This window comes from Quercus suber, unplaced genomic scaffold, assembly GCF_002906115.3.
Source record: "Quercus suber isolate HL8 unplaced genomic scaffold, Cork oak 2.0 scaffold_71, whole genome shotgun sequence".
Classification (NCBI taxonomy): Eukaryota; Viridiplantae; Streptophyta; class Magnoliopsida; order Fagales; family Fagaceae; genus Quercus; species Quercus suber.
Genome location: NW_027069536.1, coordinates 739,604 through 758,952, shown reverse-complemented (window position 1 = coordinate 758,952; position 19,349 = coordinate 739,604). Strand labels below are relative to the sequence as shown.

At 33.1% G+C, this 19,349-nt stretch overlaps 1 protein-coding gene and 1 pseudogene across 1 annotated transcript; both read right to left on the bottom strand.

The window, feature by feature from the left end:
- Positions 1-4,216: 4,216 nt before the first annotated feature.
- Positions 4,217-5,583, bottom strand: LOC111990156 (xyloglucan endotransglucosylase protein 1-like; annotated as a pseudogene).
- Positions 5,584-18,443: 12,860 nt separating this feature from the next.
- Positions 18,444-19,218, bottom strand: LOC111990155 (xyloglucan endotransglucosylase protein 1). Its single transcript, XM_065773225.1, has 2 exons — positions 19,087-19,218; positions 18,444-18,991 (listed from the first exon to the last, which is right to left on the bottom strand). The coding sequence occupies exons 1-2, from the start codon at positions 19,131-19,133 to the stop codon at positions 18,586-18,588; spliced, it is 453 nt and encodes a 150-aa protein (XP_065629297.1). The 5' UTR covers positions 19,134-19,218; the 3' UTR covers positions 18,444-18,585.
- Positions 19,219-19,349: the final 131 nt, after the last annotated feature.

The window sequence follows — 19,349 nt, the reverse complement described above, 5'->3', positions numbered from 1 at the left end:
TGTTTAGAGCTCAAGAGAGGATGAGATTATGATTTATGAGAAGGATATAGAGATATAAGATTGTTTGAATGTGAAGTGCAAGGTGACAGGTTTTATATAGGTGCACTTGGAGTATAGCAACCGTGGATAGAGCTGGCAAAACCCAAGTAGTGAAATTGAAAATTAGAGCTGGCATAAACATAATGCATGGTTCAAAATCTGGGACAGATTACAAATGAAGCTGGGAGGAAGCAACATGGGAAACTGGATAAAGGGTTTATGTGAAGGTACAGAGTAGAGATTGAGTTGTGAAGCATTTGTATTGGTATTTTTTTAGAGTTATGATCAGCGTATGAGTAATTGACTAATAGAAATGTCAGAGTTGTAAGCCGTTGACAAAAAGGAAAATGAGAATACAAACTACACTGCATAGAGCTGGCAAACTTGAGGCTTTCTAATTCTGCATAGTAAATTCATATAGTATGTTGCCTTCCCCATCTGGACCTGCACGGGTCACCGCACTGATTTGACTCAGCCACCCTGGGTGATTATATTCAATGTTTGTCATTAAATTCTGAACTCTTTGGTGTTTCCCTTAAGGATGCCTCTGTAGAATATTAAATTCAATTATGACACAATGGCATAACGTAGCTGCATGATCTTGTTTTTTGTTTTTGTTTTAAGCCAGCTGCAAGATGTTGTTTATCATTATTTAGTAACCCCTAAGAGCAATTATATCAGCTTGTGCATAATTGTGCAAAATGAAAAAAGTTGCTGATTTTACAAAATTTGAGCAAAAAAACACCCACATCAGTGAGTGTAAAATTGTGTATTTATGCACAATTGCTACAGTAACCGTGCATATATGCACAGATATATGCACAGTTACGGTAGCATGTGCATTTAATATTTTATTAGTTTTTTCTCTCACTTGTCTCTGCTCTCACTCTCACCCTCACCTGACTCTCTCCATCTCTCTGCTCTCAACTCACCTCACTCCCCCTTTTCCTCATTTGCTCTCACTCTCACCATTGTCGTCGGTCAAACCATGCGTCCATTGCCATTGGTCGTCAAACCCTCCATTGCCGCCGGTCAAGTCCATAACACTTGCCGCCGTGAGCGAAGATACTTCATCATACCCTCCAATCGAGCCGACCAACTTCGATCTAGTCGTCCTTGGCACAAGCCTACCAGAATTTGCATCACCGCCGCCGCCGGCTACGATTTCACCCTAGCGGCTCTCACCACCCGTCCCTTCTTCTCCCACGTCGAAGTTTCCTTTTTTGCCCCTGACGTCCTCGGCGAAGAACATTCCAGAAATGGGTTTAGGATTGGGTTGCTTGCTGATGGTGGCTAATCTCTTTGACGGTGGGTGTGTTTTGGTTGTTGATGGTGGCTGGGTGTGGTGATTTTGGGTTTTGTTGGGTTTGCGAGAGAGAGATAGGCAGTGAGGGAGAGGGATGCAAAGAAAATAATAAAAAATTGTAAAAGAATGAATATTTTATTGAATTAATGTGTAGAATAGATAAACTGATGCGGGTGTTTTGTAAAAATGAATGAGTAAAATAAAAAAAGTAGGTTTTAGAGGTGCAAAATGGAAATTTTTTTGCACCAACTGATGTAATTGCTCTAAAAAATAGAAAAGGAAAAGAAAAGAAAATAAGTATAGTATGGATTAAGAATCAGAATGGAGTAGCAAAGTACAATTGATAGTGATAGAGAGGTTTTGTTATTTGTCATATAGAAAAAATTTGGAGCTATCTTAGCTCAGTTTACTACTTAGCAATTAAAGGAATCATTCATATGTAATTTCAGTTACATAATTTTTTTAATGAGTCAAGTAACTTATTTTAATAATATGCATAAATAGTCTTATAAAATATTGTACTTACCTTGCAGTTCGAACTATTTCCCTTTAGACCCTAAGGCTCTTGGCTTAAAGTCCCCAAACAAGGTTAAACTTATCTCATGTATTATTAATTAGTCCCCAAACAAGGTTAGTCTTCTCATGTATGTGATTATTCTTCTCATGTATATGTTCTAGTATGTGATTAGTCTTCTCATGTATTATTAATTAGTCACCAAGCAAGGTTAAAGTCATCTCTCTTAAATCCCGGTCATTTTTAGCTGAAACTGAAATCACTAGATTTCTAGAAATAGTTTTGCTGTTTGCTCCGCCTAAGCCATTTTTCAATTGTGTCAAAGAAAAAGTCATTTGAAGGATGAATCTAAACAATATGCAAAAAAGATAACTTTCAAGTAAACGAATAAGATAATATTGAATAAATTTAATGTTTCTTTTCTTAAAATTAAAAAAAAATGAAATGAAAAATCTAGGATGAACAATTTACTGATCTGTTTATACTAAAGCTAGATTTGCGTTCTGTAGACATGCAATTTGCACGATGTTGACAGCCGTGTCGGATTGGTTGTGATCGATAATTTTTTTTTTCAAGTGTGATAATGTTGATAGTTGGTCTTAGTTAACAAATTTAAGCAAATGAAATTAAGACACATGTCAAGTACCTTGAATTATCCTGAACTCCCAAAAATGATGTGTCACAAGCCAGTTGAAGCCAAATAGTGGTATGAGATTTACATAGATAGTTTTAATTAACTGCAAGACCAAATTTGGAAAAAAGAAAAGAAAAAAGAAAAAGTGCAAGACCAAATTCTAATTCAAAATTCATTATTGAATCCATTAAACATTGGAAAATTCTAAATAAAGTGCCCTTGAGTTGTTTATAAATAGAGATTTTTTATATAAGAAAAACATACACACATACACTAAGAGAGAGAGAGAGAAAAAAAAAAAAGATACTGACATTTTGTTAAAGTGGAGAATCATCTCTAAGTCTTAAAGAAAATTTTGATCATTCACAATCAAAGCATATTCCTACTTCAAATCAAAATAGGAATTTTTCCTTCAATTTTCATTTGATTTAATTTCAAATCAAGTCAACGGACCTCAATATTAAAGCAATTACGTCAATATACACATTCAACCTTGGAAACATCAAAGCATGATTCCAGATCAAGTTTATAGCCCTTTGGATCAGAAAGTAATGCAACAATCGAATAAGAGGAATTCATTGTATGCTCTTTTTGTAAATGATCATACAGAGAAATCTAACTACTTTCATACATATATCAACACAAATTGATTGTTTGTTGCATATTTTCAAGAATGCGTGATTTATTAGCGTGAAATTTGTGTGTACAAAGAAAAATTTTCTACTATGATGTTCAATAGGGAATTTTATAAAAAAGAAAAGAAAAGATATGCATGACAAGAGATACAGAGTATGAAAACATTATCCTTAAAAAAAAGAGTATGCAAACAGTTATATTTTAAATGTTAATGAGTGTTTTAAGGACATAAGTTCAAAGATATTATATATATTCAATTACGAATTGTAATAGGAATTTTGAAAAGAAAAATATACTTGTCAAATAATTTGGTAGTGTGCATGCAAGATTACAAATGATTGTGTACATTTTTCTTGATATATGTGACAATTTGCTTTATATTTTTGGACAATTCATAAAAGCATCATTTGAAATATTAAATTAAACTTAATGACTTAAGGCATCCAATGCATTGACTTCAACTAATATTAGGTGTTGAACTTGATTCCTAAAATTTTAAAATTTTTAGAGTAGTCCTATAAGTACAGTTTTTTCACAAAAAATTCTAATTAAAATGCATTTACTACATTTCATTTGAGCCCACTATTAATATTATTATTATTTTATTTATTGTTAACAGCTTGCCATTTAAACTTTATTTTGAAATTATTAAAATATGATGTGCGTAGCTTTATTGAAATTTTTATCCTACTTGGTACTAATAGCCTAATTCCGAGCAATCCTAAGCACGGATTCTGAGGTTTATTCTATTTTTCCTGTTCTTGATTTTGTTTTTCATTGTTCTTCTCTAGGTTTGCCCGGTAGAGAGAGAACTGGATAGTTTCCTGTGCTATAATCTTCTCTAGTTCTCAATCTGTAATCATGTCTACCAAGTCTAATAACTTCAAGATTTGAGCTTAAGTTCAATAATCAAATGTTACTTTTGATGATGCAATAAAAACTTCTCAGGGCACTACATGTTGTGCCATGTGCTTTTCTATCTCCTTCTTCATCTCCCTTTTGACATCTTGAGAATCAAATCGAAGCTTTGCTTTAGAATTGGTCACAACTGATTTATTTTCCTTTCATTAAAAAAATAAAAAACTGATTTATTTTGCTTACAACATATTTTTGCACAAAGAATAAAGAATTCATATTGATAAAGAGGAATAAACAATTGAATGTATAGGCCAATTTAGCCTCTCTAGAGGAACCTTGATCGCTTGCATTCGGCTGGGAGACCTTGAGGGAAACGTTTAAAGTCATTGCAATAGTTGTAAACCATGTACTTCTGTTGCACCCATCTGATTCTGTTCCTTTCAGCTGCATTAGGAGCTTGATTCTGCCATGCACTGGTCTGCAAAGAATTGGTGGACAAGGAGACAGGCTGACTCCGAGGACCAAACACAAGCATTGGCTTTGAAGTTTCTGTAAGAAGCTGTAAATGGAGCTTTTGTCCAGTCAGTCTTTACAAGCCCACCTCTTGTTGCCCAGTCATCAGCATTCCAGAGGCTTGAGTAAATCCTCATGGGTTGGCTTTTGGGAAATGGAATACCAATTGATTCCAAGTTGTTAAACACTCTAATAGGAATGTTATCCACCAAGAACCTGAAAAGCAAGAAGTTGCAAATGTATTATTAATTTACTTATTCTAAATGAAGTTATATGAAAGTTTAATGGATATAGTGTCTATAATATATTACATTATGCGTTGAGTGTTCCAGACGATGGAGTATGTGTGGAATGCCATTGTGGGATCAAACCAGAGATAGAATTGTTGCTCCCTATTGCCTTTTCCCTGTGAGAACACATTGGTATGGAGTATATATGGATCCCCAGACACGTTTCCCAAGAACTCGAAGTCAATCTCATCGTGTGTAGGTCCTTGAGAAGATAACTGCAAAGAAGTTCAATAAAATGAGCTATGAAAACCTTAAATAATAGGGTTAGTGTTTGCTTGATACAACTTATTTTTCAACTTTTTGATTAGGATTGCTTGAAAAAGTTATCGTAGATAAAAAGTGAAATGTACTTTGAAATAGTGCGATTTGAAACCACTCTACAAATTTGGAACTAAGTGATGTTGAAGAGGAAGCGAGACTTACGTAGTAAGCAGTGACAGTGCCTGCAGAATTTCCAGCTACAAGCTTGATTTGCATGTCAATCCTTCCAAATAGGTACTCATTCTTGGACTGGAAACCGGAGCCGGAAGTTTTATCTAGGGAAAGAGTAAGAAGATTGCCTCCATCAAGTATCTTTGCACGGTTATCTCCCCAAGTGATGTCAAAGTCTTGATAGAAGTTGCCAACTGAGACAGCCACTAGAGAAGTAAGAATGAACAATGAAAGCAGCAATGAAACTTGGAGAGAAGAGGAGGTAGTAGTAGACATTGTTGTCACTTTAAGAGCTCTAGAAAGGAGGAGATCAGTTGCTTGTGAGAGAGATGAGGTTGTGATGAAACTAGTTCAAGTTTGAAGCCTATATATAGGTGCAACTGGAGCTATGAGCCGTTGAGTAGTGCTGGCAAAGCCGGTTGTTATCAATTAAACTAAAGGCGCTTCGACAAAATTCAGCTCAAAACTGGAGACAGGTTTGCATAATGATGAGACAAAGAAGAGGAAGCACGGGAAACCAGGAAGTTGGTGTGATGGTTGAGATGGGATATTTTAGCGATAGAATTATGATTAAATGATTAAATTTACAATTTTTTATTAGTTTAAATTTTTAGAATAATCTGTAATTTATCACAATAAAGAATAAGATATTTTGAATTCAATCACTGTTTTCACTCTACCTCTCACTTTTGTCACAAATTAACACTCTACTTCTCATTTAAAATGTTAAAAAACTTCACTTATTAGAAAAGAGTTTAGGCCCATATATGAGAGAGAGTGTTAAAATTATTGTTAAACGATTAAATTTACCATTTTCTAAGAGTAGTGTTATTATATACAAATTGTTTTACAATGTTTTGCAAGGTACAAATTTAACCAATTTTCTAATAACTTAAACTTTTAGAATAATTGGTAATTTAATGTGTATAATTGTTCATGTATTCAAAGCTATAATCAGTCTGCTAAAGGAAATTCAAAGCTATAATCCATTGACAAAAACGAACACCAGACCAGGGTGTGTGAAAGAGGGAATGGTGGTTGGAGTACCAAACAGGCTGCATAGAGCTGGCAAAGTTGATTCCCCCCCCCAATTTTTGAACAGAAAAACTAGATGATTTACGCGTTTGGTGGTGATATACTGATATACATAAACTTGGTCCTACCCCTGCTGGAACCATTTATGCTAGTTGCACTTAGCCCATGTTATTTTATTTAAAATTAAGAATATAATTCTAACTTCTTATTAAAAACAAAATTAAGAATATAAATACTGACGTTCTATGCAGTTTCCCATTAGCATAATGATAGTGAGTATTGTTTTGTTTTGTTTTTTTGTTTTTCTTTTTTATTTAGCATATTACAGCCTTTTAATTAAAGCTGGACATTTTTTTTTAAGGTACAAGCGTTTATTTTTATTCCACACACCTAGCAATTCTTTGTGTGTTTGGATCAGTATTTTGTGGAAAATTGGAAAAATTACAAGTACCTAAAAAAAGGTGTAAGTTTTAAAAATTATACAAAAGCTTAGAAAAATTTTCATATAATAAGAAAATGGAAATAACAAAACGTAAGTAATCAACTTATCACTACAAAATATTTTTTAGGTGCTGTGTGCTTGATTCTTGGCAATAGGCTTGTTCACGGGTTGGACCGTTTCGGGTTTGGGCCTGAATTGTACTCGACCTGATTTGGTCGGGTGGTTGGATCTTAGACCCAAATTCGACTAAATAGTCGGGTCGGACCCGGTATTTCGGGCCACCAATTAGGTGGGTTGGAGTTGTCGGTTAGGCAGGTTTGGGCCATAGATTGTGCCACTTTTTTGGACTTCTATGAAATTTATTTTAGTTCAAATTTTTTAGTCTTTTTAGCCCAAATTAAGGAGTTTGGCAGTTTTATAAATTACTTGGATGTTATATTTTTTGAATTTTCCATATAAAATAGATTGGGCCACCTTTTTTTTTTTTTTTTTAAATGAGCCTTCAAGATGAACATAAATTAAGCAGCTACTCTACTTATAAATTCATTGGGCCTTTAGGACATAAACATACTGGACAAAATACCTCATCACAAGACACAAAATAAGCCTATTTTTACCACATCTGTTAAGCATCCACACATTAAACATCCTAGACAAAATACCTCACCACAACACACAAAATAAGCCTATTTTTACCCCATCTGTTAAGCATCCACACATTGACCACAAAAAATAAACACAACAAAATATATTGTAAAACTTGGATAAAATAGCACAACACAACTAACAACACACAAAATCCTATTTTCATGACCTGTGACTTATTAAACAGCCACATATTAACTACCAAAAAATAAACACATCAAAATAGAATGTATAACATGGACAAAATAGCAAAACACAACACACAAACATGTCTATTTTTACCACTTGTGATTTGTTAAACATCCTCATAATACAAGCACTTGGCAGTAAGCCAATAGCTCAATACAAGTCATATATATTCAAGAAAAACCCAGAGGCATAAAAGCCATTCTTAACAATTATGTTAAACCTGCCAACCTCACAACAAATAATATTTCCAATAACAAATAAGTCAACCATAGCAAGCATAAGCAACAGATTTATACTACATATATATAAATGGATACATACTAAGTAAGCCATATAGGCAAAGAAGGCAATTAGATTATTGCAAATTTTTAAGGCAGTAAACCATAAGGCAGTAAGCTTGCTAGCTATACAGTGTTCGCAACGATATGATTAATTACAATTATGAAATACCGCAAGTATTTCCAAAAAATAGCTTTTCCAAAGCATTGAATGACAAATACTCTAGCTAATAAGCTTATAATTTATAGAAAAGAAAACCTATTGACTAAGATTTCTTTTATATAAGCATTAAGAGTAGTATTGTTAGAAAAGCAATATACAAAAGAGCTTCCAAAATGTTCCCAAAATGCTTTCTTTTTTACAAAACAAACGATTCTTCCTATAATAGACAAAAAAATATTTAACAAATAATACATTAGTACCAAATACAAGACCAACTAGAAAGGACAACAAGTTTATAATAGTAAGGAGCCAAAGGCAGTAGCATACCAAGTCAATTATCAATCTTCAATACTAATTAAGGGTCGTTTGCCTGAGCTAGAACCCAATTTTGAGCTAGTATTTACTGATGCACTTGATGATTGTTGATTTAAAACTAGAAAAGAAAAGGAAATAAATACAATAGATTAAATTTTGTTTGAATACATGAGACATTCAATAAGAATTAATAGACAATAAGTTTTAGAATTTAAACATATTACCTAAATCATGAAATTCCTCCTCCAACTCCTCAACCTCATCCCTTGATTGGTGATGAGAAATTGGAACTATAGCTTGAAGCCAATTTTGTGCACATACAAGGTTTTGAACCATAAGAGGAGAGAGAGAACTTCGAAATGGATCAACAATGCGGCCTCCGGTGCTAAATGTTGACTCAAATGTAATAGTAGAAATTGGTACAGCCAACACATCCTTAGCCACTTTCGACAACAGTTGGTACCTACTACGATCGTCCTTCCACCACCCCAATACCTCAAAATTCACATCCTTTTTACTATCACAATTTTCAGTTAAATACTTTCCAACCTCATTACTACAACCTACAGATTGCTCAGTTTCCAAGAAACCCTCATATTGAGAGTGAATTATCACATATGGATCACTAGCATCACATCCCATTTGTGTTCTCTCAATCCCACTTGGTTCTTGCAGATTTAGGGAATGAACAAAATAGTAAAAATTATACAGCTTCTTCAAAAGATCTTTCACCTTATTAAACATCACTTTCCCCACTACATTCCCATAAATTTCACAAAAAGAAAACTTCAAAAACCTCAATTTTTTCGTAGATCAAGAACCATAGCCACATACAAAAGAGATTAATTTGATCATTTTCCCCCAATTATTTCTCAAATTTAGTTTGCATGTTTGTGGCTATGTTTTTCAAGAGGGTGTTTTGTTATTTAACTAAATGAGAAATACTCTCCTGAATAACAAAGATTTAATTGAAGAAGGCATTTGAAGTAACATACAAAGAGTTAGAGAACTTCTTTATTGCATTGTAAAAAAGCCTCAAGAAAGTCACAAATGCCCTACAATTTTGGAAATCACTCATACAAGGAGATCACAAACCACCACTATCTTCCTTAGTCTTAAAGTATGACGAATAACTATCATCTTCAAAGTCCATTCTAAGGAACAGTTTCTCAAAATTTTCAGCAATTTCTAGCATGAGTTAAGTTGAGTTCCACCTAGTAGGTACATCTAGACAAAGAAGACTCTTGAACTCCATACCTAACATCTCCATAAAACTCCTAAAAATTTGACTTCTATTGGGTGAGGACTTCACGTACCTCATAGCTTCACGCACCTTTGCAACAGATGCATCATTTTCTTTCAAACTCTCCCCCACAATGAGATATAGGATATGGGCACAACACCTCATGTGCATGAACTCATTTTCTAAAACTGTCCCATTCCAATCTTTTGTTACTCTTTGCAAAAATGTAATTGTGGTTAAATTGGAGCTAGCATTATCCATTGTAAAATAGAATTTGCCATCAATACCCCACTCACGCAAAGACATCTTAATCTTTCTACCTATAGTCTCCCTCTTGTGGTCTTCAACTTGATAAAAATTTAAAATTCTCTTATGCAACTCCCAAGCATCATCAATAAAGTGACATGTGAGACACATATAATTCAAATTTTGAATAGAAGTCCATGTGTCCATAGTAAGACACACCCTACAACCCTTCAAAGATTTCCTTGGCTTCTCTCTCTTACTATTACAAATTCCAATCACATCTCTAGCCACAGTTTGACGAGATGGAATATCTTTTAAATGGAGCTTAGGTTGTAAGATAGTTACATATTTCTTAAACCCATACCCCTCAACACACCTAAAAGGCAACTCATCAATTATAATCATTTCAACAAGTGCCTTTCTAGAAGCCTCAATAGTAAAGATTGTTGACACAAGCTAGAACCTTTTGTCTTCGTCATTTTTGGGTTCAAAAGCTAAGGTTTTCTGCCCTTTAACTATATCTTTTCTATTAGGGTTCTTGGGACAAATTGTCACATGAGCTAACAAATTACTAGTACCACAACTCTTACTATTAGCATGATATGATTTTTGACAATAATTACATATAGCCTTAGTGACACCCTCATCTACCTTTACTTTTTCAAAATGATTCCAAGCTAAAAACTTTTTCCGACCATTACTAGTACCAGTCTTACTTACTTTGCTAGGTGGAACTAAAGGCAACTCAGCATCAGTAGTTTAAGCTCAGGTAGCAGCATCAATAATGCCCTTAGATATTGGACTAGAGTCTGTGGGTGAAATTGGGTCTACAAAATTGCCTAAAATTTTCCCTATCTTCATATGATGGGCTTTTGTTTAGGACACATTTCACATGTTTGATGTGATTTCAAAACACAAAGATTTATTTGAATATTTGAATATTATTTAAATTGTTAATAGCATACAATTTAAATTATTTTTTTATTTCAATTCATTGTAATGAAGTTCCATCCAAATTTAGAAGTATGCACAATCTTATAAAAATAAATTCAAATGAGAGTTTTTTACCCCCTTTTTTTAATAATTACAAATTTACAATGTGAGATGGGGGAATTTAAACCATGGAATTCTTAATTGCAAATATCAGGAGGTTTCGGTTAAATTACAAGACACTTGACTTTTCCTCTTTTGTTTTGGGTAAAAAGGGTTAGGGATTTTAAGGTTTCTTAATAGAGTTTAACAATATAATAATCAATAAAAATTAATCTGCTTAATCAATTTGTTAGGTCCATAGGTTGTAGTTTCAAACTCTGAACAAATAGTTGGGTCTTATGTGTTTTTAGAATATATTTTGAAGTCCAAGATTCATGCCCAGAACAACTCGATAGATCAAAACTTATTGGAGTCTTAACACCTAGTCGATTGATTGAGATTGGCTCAATAGCTTCCTGATAGCTATTCAATAGTTCAAAAATTGCATATCCTAAATCCAAATTAGGCCTAACAAGTCGTCCAATCTCTCGTATTCTGTGCCCTACTTGCTAGAATATATAAGGACTACTACAAGACGAATTTTGTATGCATAGGGTTCTTGACCAGAATCTCTATTACCATCAAGTATTGAAGATTTGAAAACTAGTGATTAAGCTGAAGATGTTGACTAAATCATAGAGTTGCAACTGTGAGAATATCTTTAAAATGGTTCTTGAAGTTACAAATAGAGTGTTCGTGTGAACAAATGGTCCGTTTAGATATTGCTTATTTTGCTAAAAACTGAAAGCTGAAAACACTATAGTAAAATAATTTTTAAATGTGTAAATAGTGCCGTGGGACCCATTTTTAATATTTTTTCTGAATAAAGTAGTTGTGGGTCCTGTGAACAATGCATGAATAGTGCACTTGTGTCCTAAAAGCTGAAGAGCGTGGATCCCAAAAAAAAAAAAAAAAAAAAAAAAAATACAAATTTAAATGTCACCAATCATAAAAAGTGAGGCACTCATTTATTATGTTTTTTAAGTGGTTACATCAATTTGTAATCATTTTGTAATAACTTCAGTATTTTTCAAAGTTAAATTAATCGTGGAGGATAACAAAATTTTAGAAGTAGATGTCAAGAAGGGATTGAAACTTACATAATAGGTAGTAACAGTGCCAGCTGAGTTGCCACTTACAAGCTTGATTTGCATGTCAATTCTGCCAAATAGATATTCATTCTTGGATTGGAAAGCAGAACCGGAAGTATTTCAAGAGAAAGAGTGAGAAACCGGCCTCCATCGAGATCTTTAACGTGATCATTCCCCATGTAATATCAAAATCTTGGCCAAAATTCCTGCTGAGGCTGCCACCAGAGCACTGAGACTGAATAAAGCAAGCAAAAGCATTACCACTTGAAGAGAAGAGGAAGACATTTTGTTACTTCTGTTTAGAGCTCAAGAGAGGATGAGATTATGATTTATGAGAAGGATATAGAGATATAAGATTGTTTGAATGTGAAGTGTAAGGTGACAGGCTTTATATAGGTGCACTTGGAGTATAGCAACCGTGGAATAGAGCTGGCAAAACCCAGGTTGTGAAATTGAAAGTAGAGCAGCCATAACATAATGCATGGTTCAAAACCTGGGACAGATTACAAATTAAGCTGAGAGGAAGCAACATAGGAAACTGGATAAAGGGTTTATGTGAAGGTAGAGAGTAGAGATTGAGTTGTGAAGCATTTGTATTGGTACTTTTTTAGAGTTATGATCAGCGTATGAGTAATTGACTAATAGAAATGTCAGAATTGTAAGCCGTTGACAAAGGAAAATGAGAATACAAACTACACTGCATAGAGCTGGCAAACTTGAGGCTTTCTAATTCTGCATAGTAAATTCATATAGTATGTTGCCTTCCCCATCTGGACCTGCACGGGTCACCACACTGATTTGACCCAGCCACCCTGGGTGATTATATTCAATGTTTGGCATTAAATTCTGAACTCTTTGGTGTTTCCCTTAAGGATGCCTCTGTAGAATATTTAATTCAACTATGACACAATGGCATAACGTAGCTGCATGATATTGTTTTTTGTTTTTATTTTAAGCCAGCTGCAAGATTTTGTTTATCATTATCTAATAACCCCAAAAATAGAAAAGGAAAAGAAAAGAAAATAAGTATAGTATGTATTAAGAATCATAATGGAGTAGCGAAGTCCAATTCATAGTGATAGAGAGGTTTTGTTATTTGTCATATAGAAAAAATTTGGAGTTATCTTAGCTCAGCTTACTACATAGCAATTAAAGAGATCATTTATATATAATTTTAGTCACATAATTTTTTTAATGAGTCACATAACTTATTTTAATAATATGCATGAATAGTTTTATAAAATATACTACTAACCAGTTTGAACTATTTCCCTATAGACCTCAAAGCTTTTGGTTTAAAGTCCCCAAATAAGGTTAAAGTTATCTCATGTATTATTAATTAGTCCCCAAACAAGGTTAGTCTTCTCATGTATGTGATTATTCTTCTCATGTATATGTTCTAGTATATGATTAGTCTTCTCATGTATTATTAATTAGTCACCAAGTAAGGTTAAAGTTATCTAGAAATAGTTTTGCTGTTTGCTCCGCCTAGGCCATTTTTTAGTTGTGTCAAAGAAAAAGTCATTTGAAGGATGAATCTAAACAATATGCAAGATAACTTTCAAGCAAACGAATAAGATAATATTGACTAAATTTAATGTTTCTTTTCTTAAAATTAAAAAAAAAAAAAAAAATGAAATGAAAAATCTAGGACGAGCAATTTACTGATCTGTTTATATTAGAGTTAGATTTGCGTTCTGTAGACATGCAATTCGCATGATGTTGACAGCCGTGGCGGATTGATTGTGATCGATATTTTTTTTCAAGTCAGTTCCCAAGTGTGATAATGTTGGTAGTTGGTCTTAGTCAACAAATTTAAGCAAATGAAATTAAGACACATGTCAAGTCCCTTGAATTGTCCTGAACTCACAAAAATGATACGTGTCACAAGCCAGTTGAAGGCATATAGTGGTATTAGATTTACATAGAAAGTTTTAATTAACTGCATGACCAAATTCAGAAAAAAGAAAAAAAGAAAAAAAAAAGTGCAAGACCAAATTCTAATTCAAAATTCATTATTAAATCTCATTAAACATTGGAAAATTCTAAATAAAGTGCCCTTGAGTTGTTTATAAATAGAGATTTCTTATATAAGAAAAACATACACACATACACTAAGAGAAAGAGAAAAAGAAAAAAAAAAATATACTGGGATTTTGTCAAAGTGGAGAATCATCTCTAAGGCCAAAAGAAAATTTTGATCATTCAAAATCAAAGCATATTCCTATTTCAAATAAAAATAGGAATTTTTCCTTCAATTTTCATTTGATTTAATTTCAAATCAAGTCAGCAGACCTCAATTTTAAAGTGATGCAAAGATTGAATAAGAGGAATTCATTGTATGCTCTTCTTGTAAATGATCATACAGAGAAATCTAACTACTTTCATACATATATCAACACAAATTGATTATTNCAAAAAAAAAAAAAAAAAAAAAAAAAAGAGAAAATGCAAAACGTGAAATGCACAGACACTAAATCCAAACATATACAAAATCCGTTATAGAGTATTCTAGGGATTTGAAGTTGTGTGGTCACGTTAGTAAGTAGTACTAGAGGTAACTCTAGAGGTAGCTATATAATTAGGGTTGATTATGTTGTATAAACTTCAATTCCATTTAGTGGATCAGTTTCTGTGAGGATTGGTGGTAAACCATTGAACAGTTTTTCCAAATTAATGTGTTAGGTTCTAAGTACTTAGAAATTAATGTATTAGAACTCTAATTTGTATTGTTGGCAAACCATGATCAAAACAGGTTGTTAGTCTTGATTAGACTTGCTTAAATTATATCTTTTATGTAAAGTTGGAATCGAGTTATCTGCAGAATTGAGTGTGCAATTCTAACTGACTTGATCAGTCGAAAATTAGGCTCGATCGATTGAAAGTCGTGCATATTTTTTTTTTTTTTTTTCTGCAAAATTTCCAACTCAGCTCTAAGCCCATATGACGTGTAGGGTTTTATGTTTTGCCCTAAGTATAAAAGGCAAACCCTAGCCACGTTTTAGAGGTTGCTCTATTTGCCATGTGTGTGAATCTCTTGTGAGACTTGAGAGGTGGTTGCCTTCATACATGCTTAGGATTATCAAGAAGGAGATTTCTTTGAGAGCTTAATGATCATTTAGTTTCTGCACTAAAGAGATTAAAGATACGCAAGTGGAAGTGCTTGTACTTGCTAGAGAATCCAAGAAAGAAGGTGTCCGTGGTCTCGGAGCTTGCACGTGGTCATGTCAGTAAGTTTTCTACTGGTGGGTAGTAATAAGATATTAGTGGTCTAAGTTGCTATTGTAAAATTTTGATTCTTTTATAGTGGATTCAGGTTTACCTTGAGGATAGCTAGGTTAAATCCTCCTCAAGATTTTTACCAGTTTGGTTTTCCTGGGTGATCATATCTTTGTATTCTTTATATTCTGCACTTTACATTGATATGATTATATGATTGTGTTAACCTGGAACTGAAATTTGGACTAAGTAATAACTTGGCTAATTAACTAGGTTAATCCGATTGTGTTTTAAGTGGTCTAAAAACGAACATAATGTTTTCACTTTATCAAATTGTGTTCTTTTCTTTTTCTTTTTGTTTATTTTTATTGAGGAAATTTTTTTTTTGTTTACTTAATTAGTGATATTGGTTTGTAATGTGATTAACCATAAACTAAATGTCCAATAAAAAAAAAACCATAAACTAAATGTACAAGCATAATTGGTTAATTAATTGAATCCGGATTAAAAATGATTAATTGTTTTAGAACCTGGGTTTAAACTCCCATCATATTTAAAATTCAAATTTATGTTAGATACAAATGACATGATAAAATCATCAAGATGAGTCAACGCCTTGACACAAATAATGAATCATTTTATTTCAAATTAATTGCTAGTTGACAACTGCACAACTTTTTTCAATCTATTTTGATGAAATCTCATCCAAATCACTAATTCATTAAAATCGTGCTGTATCTATTGGTTTTGTTTTTCTTAAAATTAAAAAAAAAAAAAAAAATGAAATGAAAAATCTAGGACGAGCAATTTACTGATCTGTTTATATTAGAGTTAGATTTGCGTTCTGTAGACATGCAATTCGCATGATGTTGACAGCCGTGGCGGATTGATTGTGATCGATATTTTTTTTCAAGTCAGTTCCCAAGTGTGATAATGTTGGTAGTTGGTCTTAGTCAACAAATTTAAGCAAATGAAATTAAGACACATGTCAAGTCCCTTGAATTGTCCTGAACTCACAAAAATGATACGTGTCACAAGCCAGTTGAAGGCATATAGTGGTATTAGATTTACATAGAAAGTTTTAATTAACTGCATGACCAAATTCAGAAAAAAGAAAAAAAGAAAAAAAAAAGTGCAAGACCAAATTCTAATTCAAAATTCATTATTAAATCTCATTAAACATTGGAAAATTCTAAATAAAGTGCCCTTGAGTTGTTTATAAATAGAGATTTCTTATATAAGAAAAACATACACACATACACTAAGAGAAAGAGAAAAAGAAAAAAAAAAATATACTGGGATTTTGTCAAAGTGGAGAATCATCTCTAAGGCCAAAAGAAAATTTTGATCATTCAAAATCAAAGCATATTCCTATTTCAAATAAAAATAGGAATTTTTCCTTCAATTTTCATTTGATTTAATTTCAAATCAAGTCAGCAGACCTCAATTTTAAAGTGATGCAAAGATTGAATAAGAGGAATTCATTGTATGCTCTTCTTGTAAATGATCATACAGAGAAATCTAACTACTTTCATACATATATCAACACAAATTGATTATTTGTTACATATTTTCAAGAATGTGTGATTTATCAGTATGAAATTTGTGTGTACAAAGAAAAATTTTCTATTATGATGTTCAATAGGGAATTTTATAAAAAGAAAAAGAAAAAAAGATATGCATGACAAGAGATACAGAGTATGAAAATACTGTCCTAAAAAATAAAAGAGTATGCAAATAGTTATATATATATATATATAAATTTTTTTTTTTGGTTAACAAGAAAGTAAATATACAAAAGCTATCCCACAGTAGGTGAGACCAGCTTAACAGTTCTATTTACATACATGCTAGCCAAGTCTGAATTAACTAACAACAAAACATCAGTACTTGGTGGATAACTAAATACAACAAAAGCATCATCCATTGAACATCCCCATCTTGCAAGTGTGTTTGCACAGCGATTGCCTTCCCTATAAGCATGCTTCACTTGAACCTGAGGAAACCTTCTCAGCAAGCACCTGCAGTCACACAATAAAGGAGAGTATGGTTTAACAGTATCCACATTAGAGCTAATAAGATCAATCACGCCACTCTTGCATCCAACTCCACAATCAAGCTCTAAATTCCTTCACTCAAAGCCAGCTTCAACCCATCCCTTAAAGCCCAGAATTCTGCTGTAATGCTGGTGGCAAAACCAATGGATTTCGCAAATCCTTTGATCCAATGTCTGCTGTAGTCCCTGATTAGTCCCCCACCCCCTGCTTTGTCAGGATTCCCACATGAAGCTCCATCCGTATTGAGCTTATACGTACCATCCTTCAAGAGGTTTGGACCAATTCACCTGAATTAAAAGTTTTTGATTAACCTTCCTCATCTTCCCAACACAAAAGAAAAATTCCATAGCTTGGCTTAGACAATGACCATGCAGATTCATGTTAAGTGGAATATTTTCAAACACCACTCTATTACAGTGTTAGTTATATTTTAAATGTTAATGAGTGTTTTAAGGATATAAGTTCAAAGATAATAAATATTCAATTATGAATTGTAATACAAATTTTGAAAAGAAAAATATACTTGTCAAATAATTTGGTAGTTTGTATGCAAGATTACTAATGATTGTGTACATTTTTCTTGATACATGTGGCAATTTGCTTTATATTTTTGGACAATATATAAAAGCATCATTTGAAATATTAAATTCAAATTAATGACTTAGGGCATCCAATGCATTGACTTCAACTAATATTAGGTGTTGAACTTGATTCCTAAAATTTTAAAATTTTTAGAGTAGTGCTATAAGTAAAGTATTTTTACAAAAAATTCTAATTAAAATGCATTTACTACTTTTCATTTGAGTCCACCATTAAAATTATTATTATTTTTATTTATCGTTAACAGCTTGCTACTTAAACTTTATTTTAAAATTATTAAAATATGATGTGCGTAGCTTTATTGAAATTTTTATCCTACTTGGTACTAATAGCCTAATTCCAAGCAATCCTAAGCCCGGATTCTGAGGTTTATTCTATTTTGCCTGTTCTTGATTTTGTTTTTCATTTTTCTTCTCTAGGTTTGCCCGGTAGAGAGAGAACTGGATAGTGTCCTGTGCTATAATCCTCTCTAGTTCTCAATCTGTAATCATGTCTACCAAGTCTAATAACTTCAAGATTTGAGCTTAAGTTCAATAATCAAATGTTACTTTTGATGATGCAATAAGAACTTCTCAGGGCACTACATGTTGTGCCATGTGCTTTTCTATCTCCTTCTTCATCTCCCTTTTGACATCTTGAGAATCAAGTTGAAGCTTTGCTTTAGAATTGGTCACAACTGATTTATTTTCCTTTCATTAAAAAAAAAAACTGATTTATTTTGCTTACAACATAGTTTTGCACAAAGAATAAAGAATTCATATTGATACAGAGGAATCAACAATTGAATATATAGGCCAATTTAGCCTCTCTAAAGGAACCTTGATCGCTTGCATTCGGCTGGGAGACCTTGAGGGAAACGTTTAAAGTCATTGCAATAGTTGTAAACCATGTACTTCTGTTGCACCCATCTGATTCTGTTCCTTTCAGCTGCATTAGGAGCTTGATTCTGCCATGCACTGGTCTGCAAAGAATTGGTGGACAAGGAGACACAGGCTGACTCCGAGGACCAAACACAAGCATTGGCTTTGAAGTTTCTGTAAGAAGCTGTAAATGGAGCTTTTGTCCAGTCAGTCTTTACAAGCCCACCTCTTGTTGCCCAGTCATCAGCATTCCAGAGGCTTGAGTAAATCCTCATGGGTTGGCTTTTGGGAAATGGAATACCAATTGATTCCAAGTTGTTAAACACTCTAATAGGAATGTTATCCACCAAGAACCTGAAAAGCAAGAAGTTGCAAATGTATTATTAATTTACTTATTCTAAATGAAGTTATATGAAAGTTTAATGGATATAGTATCTATAATATATTACATGATGCGTTGAGTGTTCCAGACGATGGAGTATGTGTGGAATGCCATTGTGGGATCAAACCACAGATAGAATTGTTGCTCCCTATTGCCTTTTCCCTGTGAGAACACATTGGTATGGAGTATATATGGATCCCCAGACACGTTTCCCAAGAACTCGAAGTCAATCTCATCGTGTGTAGGTCCTTGAGAAGATAACTGCAAAGAAGTTCAATAAAATGAGCTATGAAAACCTTAAATAATAGGGTTAGTGTTTGCTTGATACAA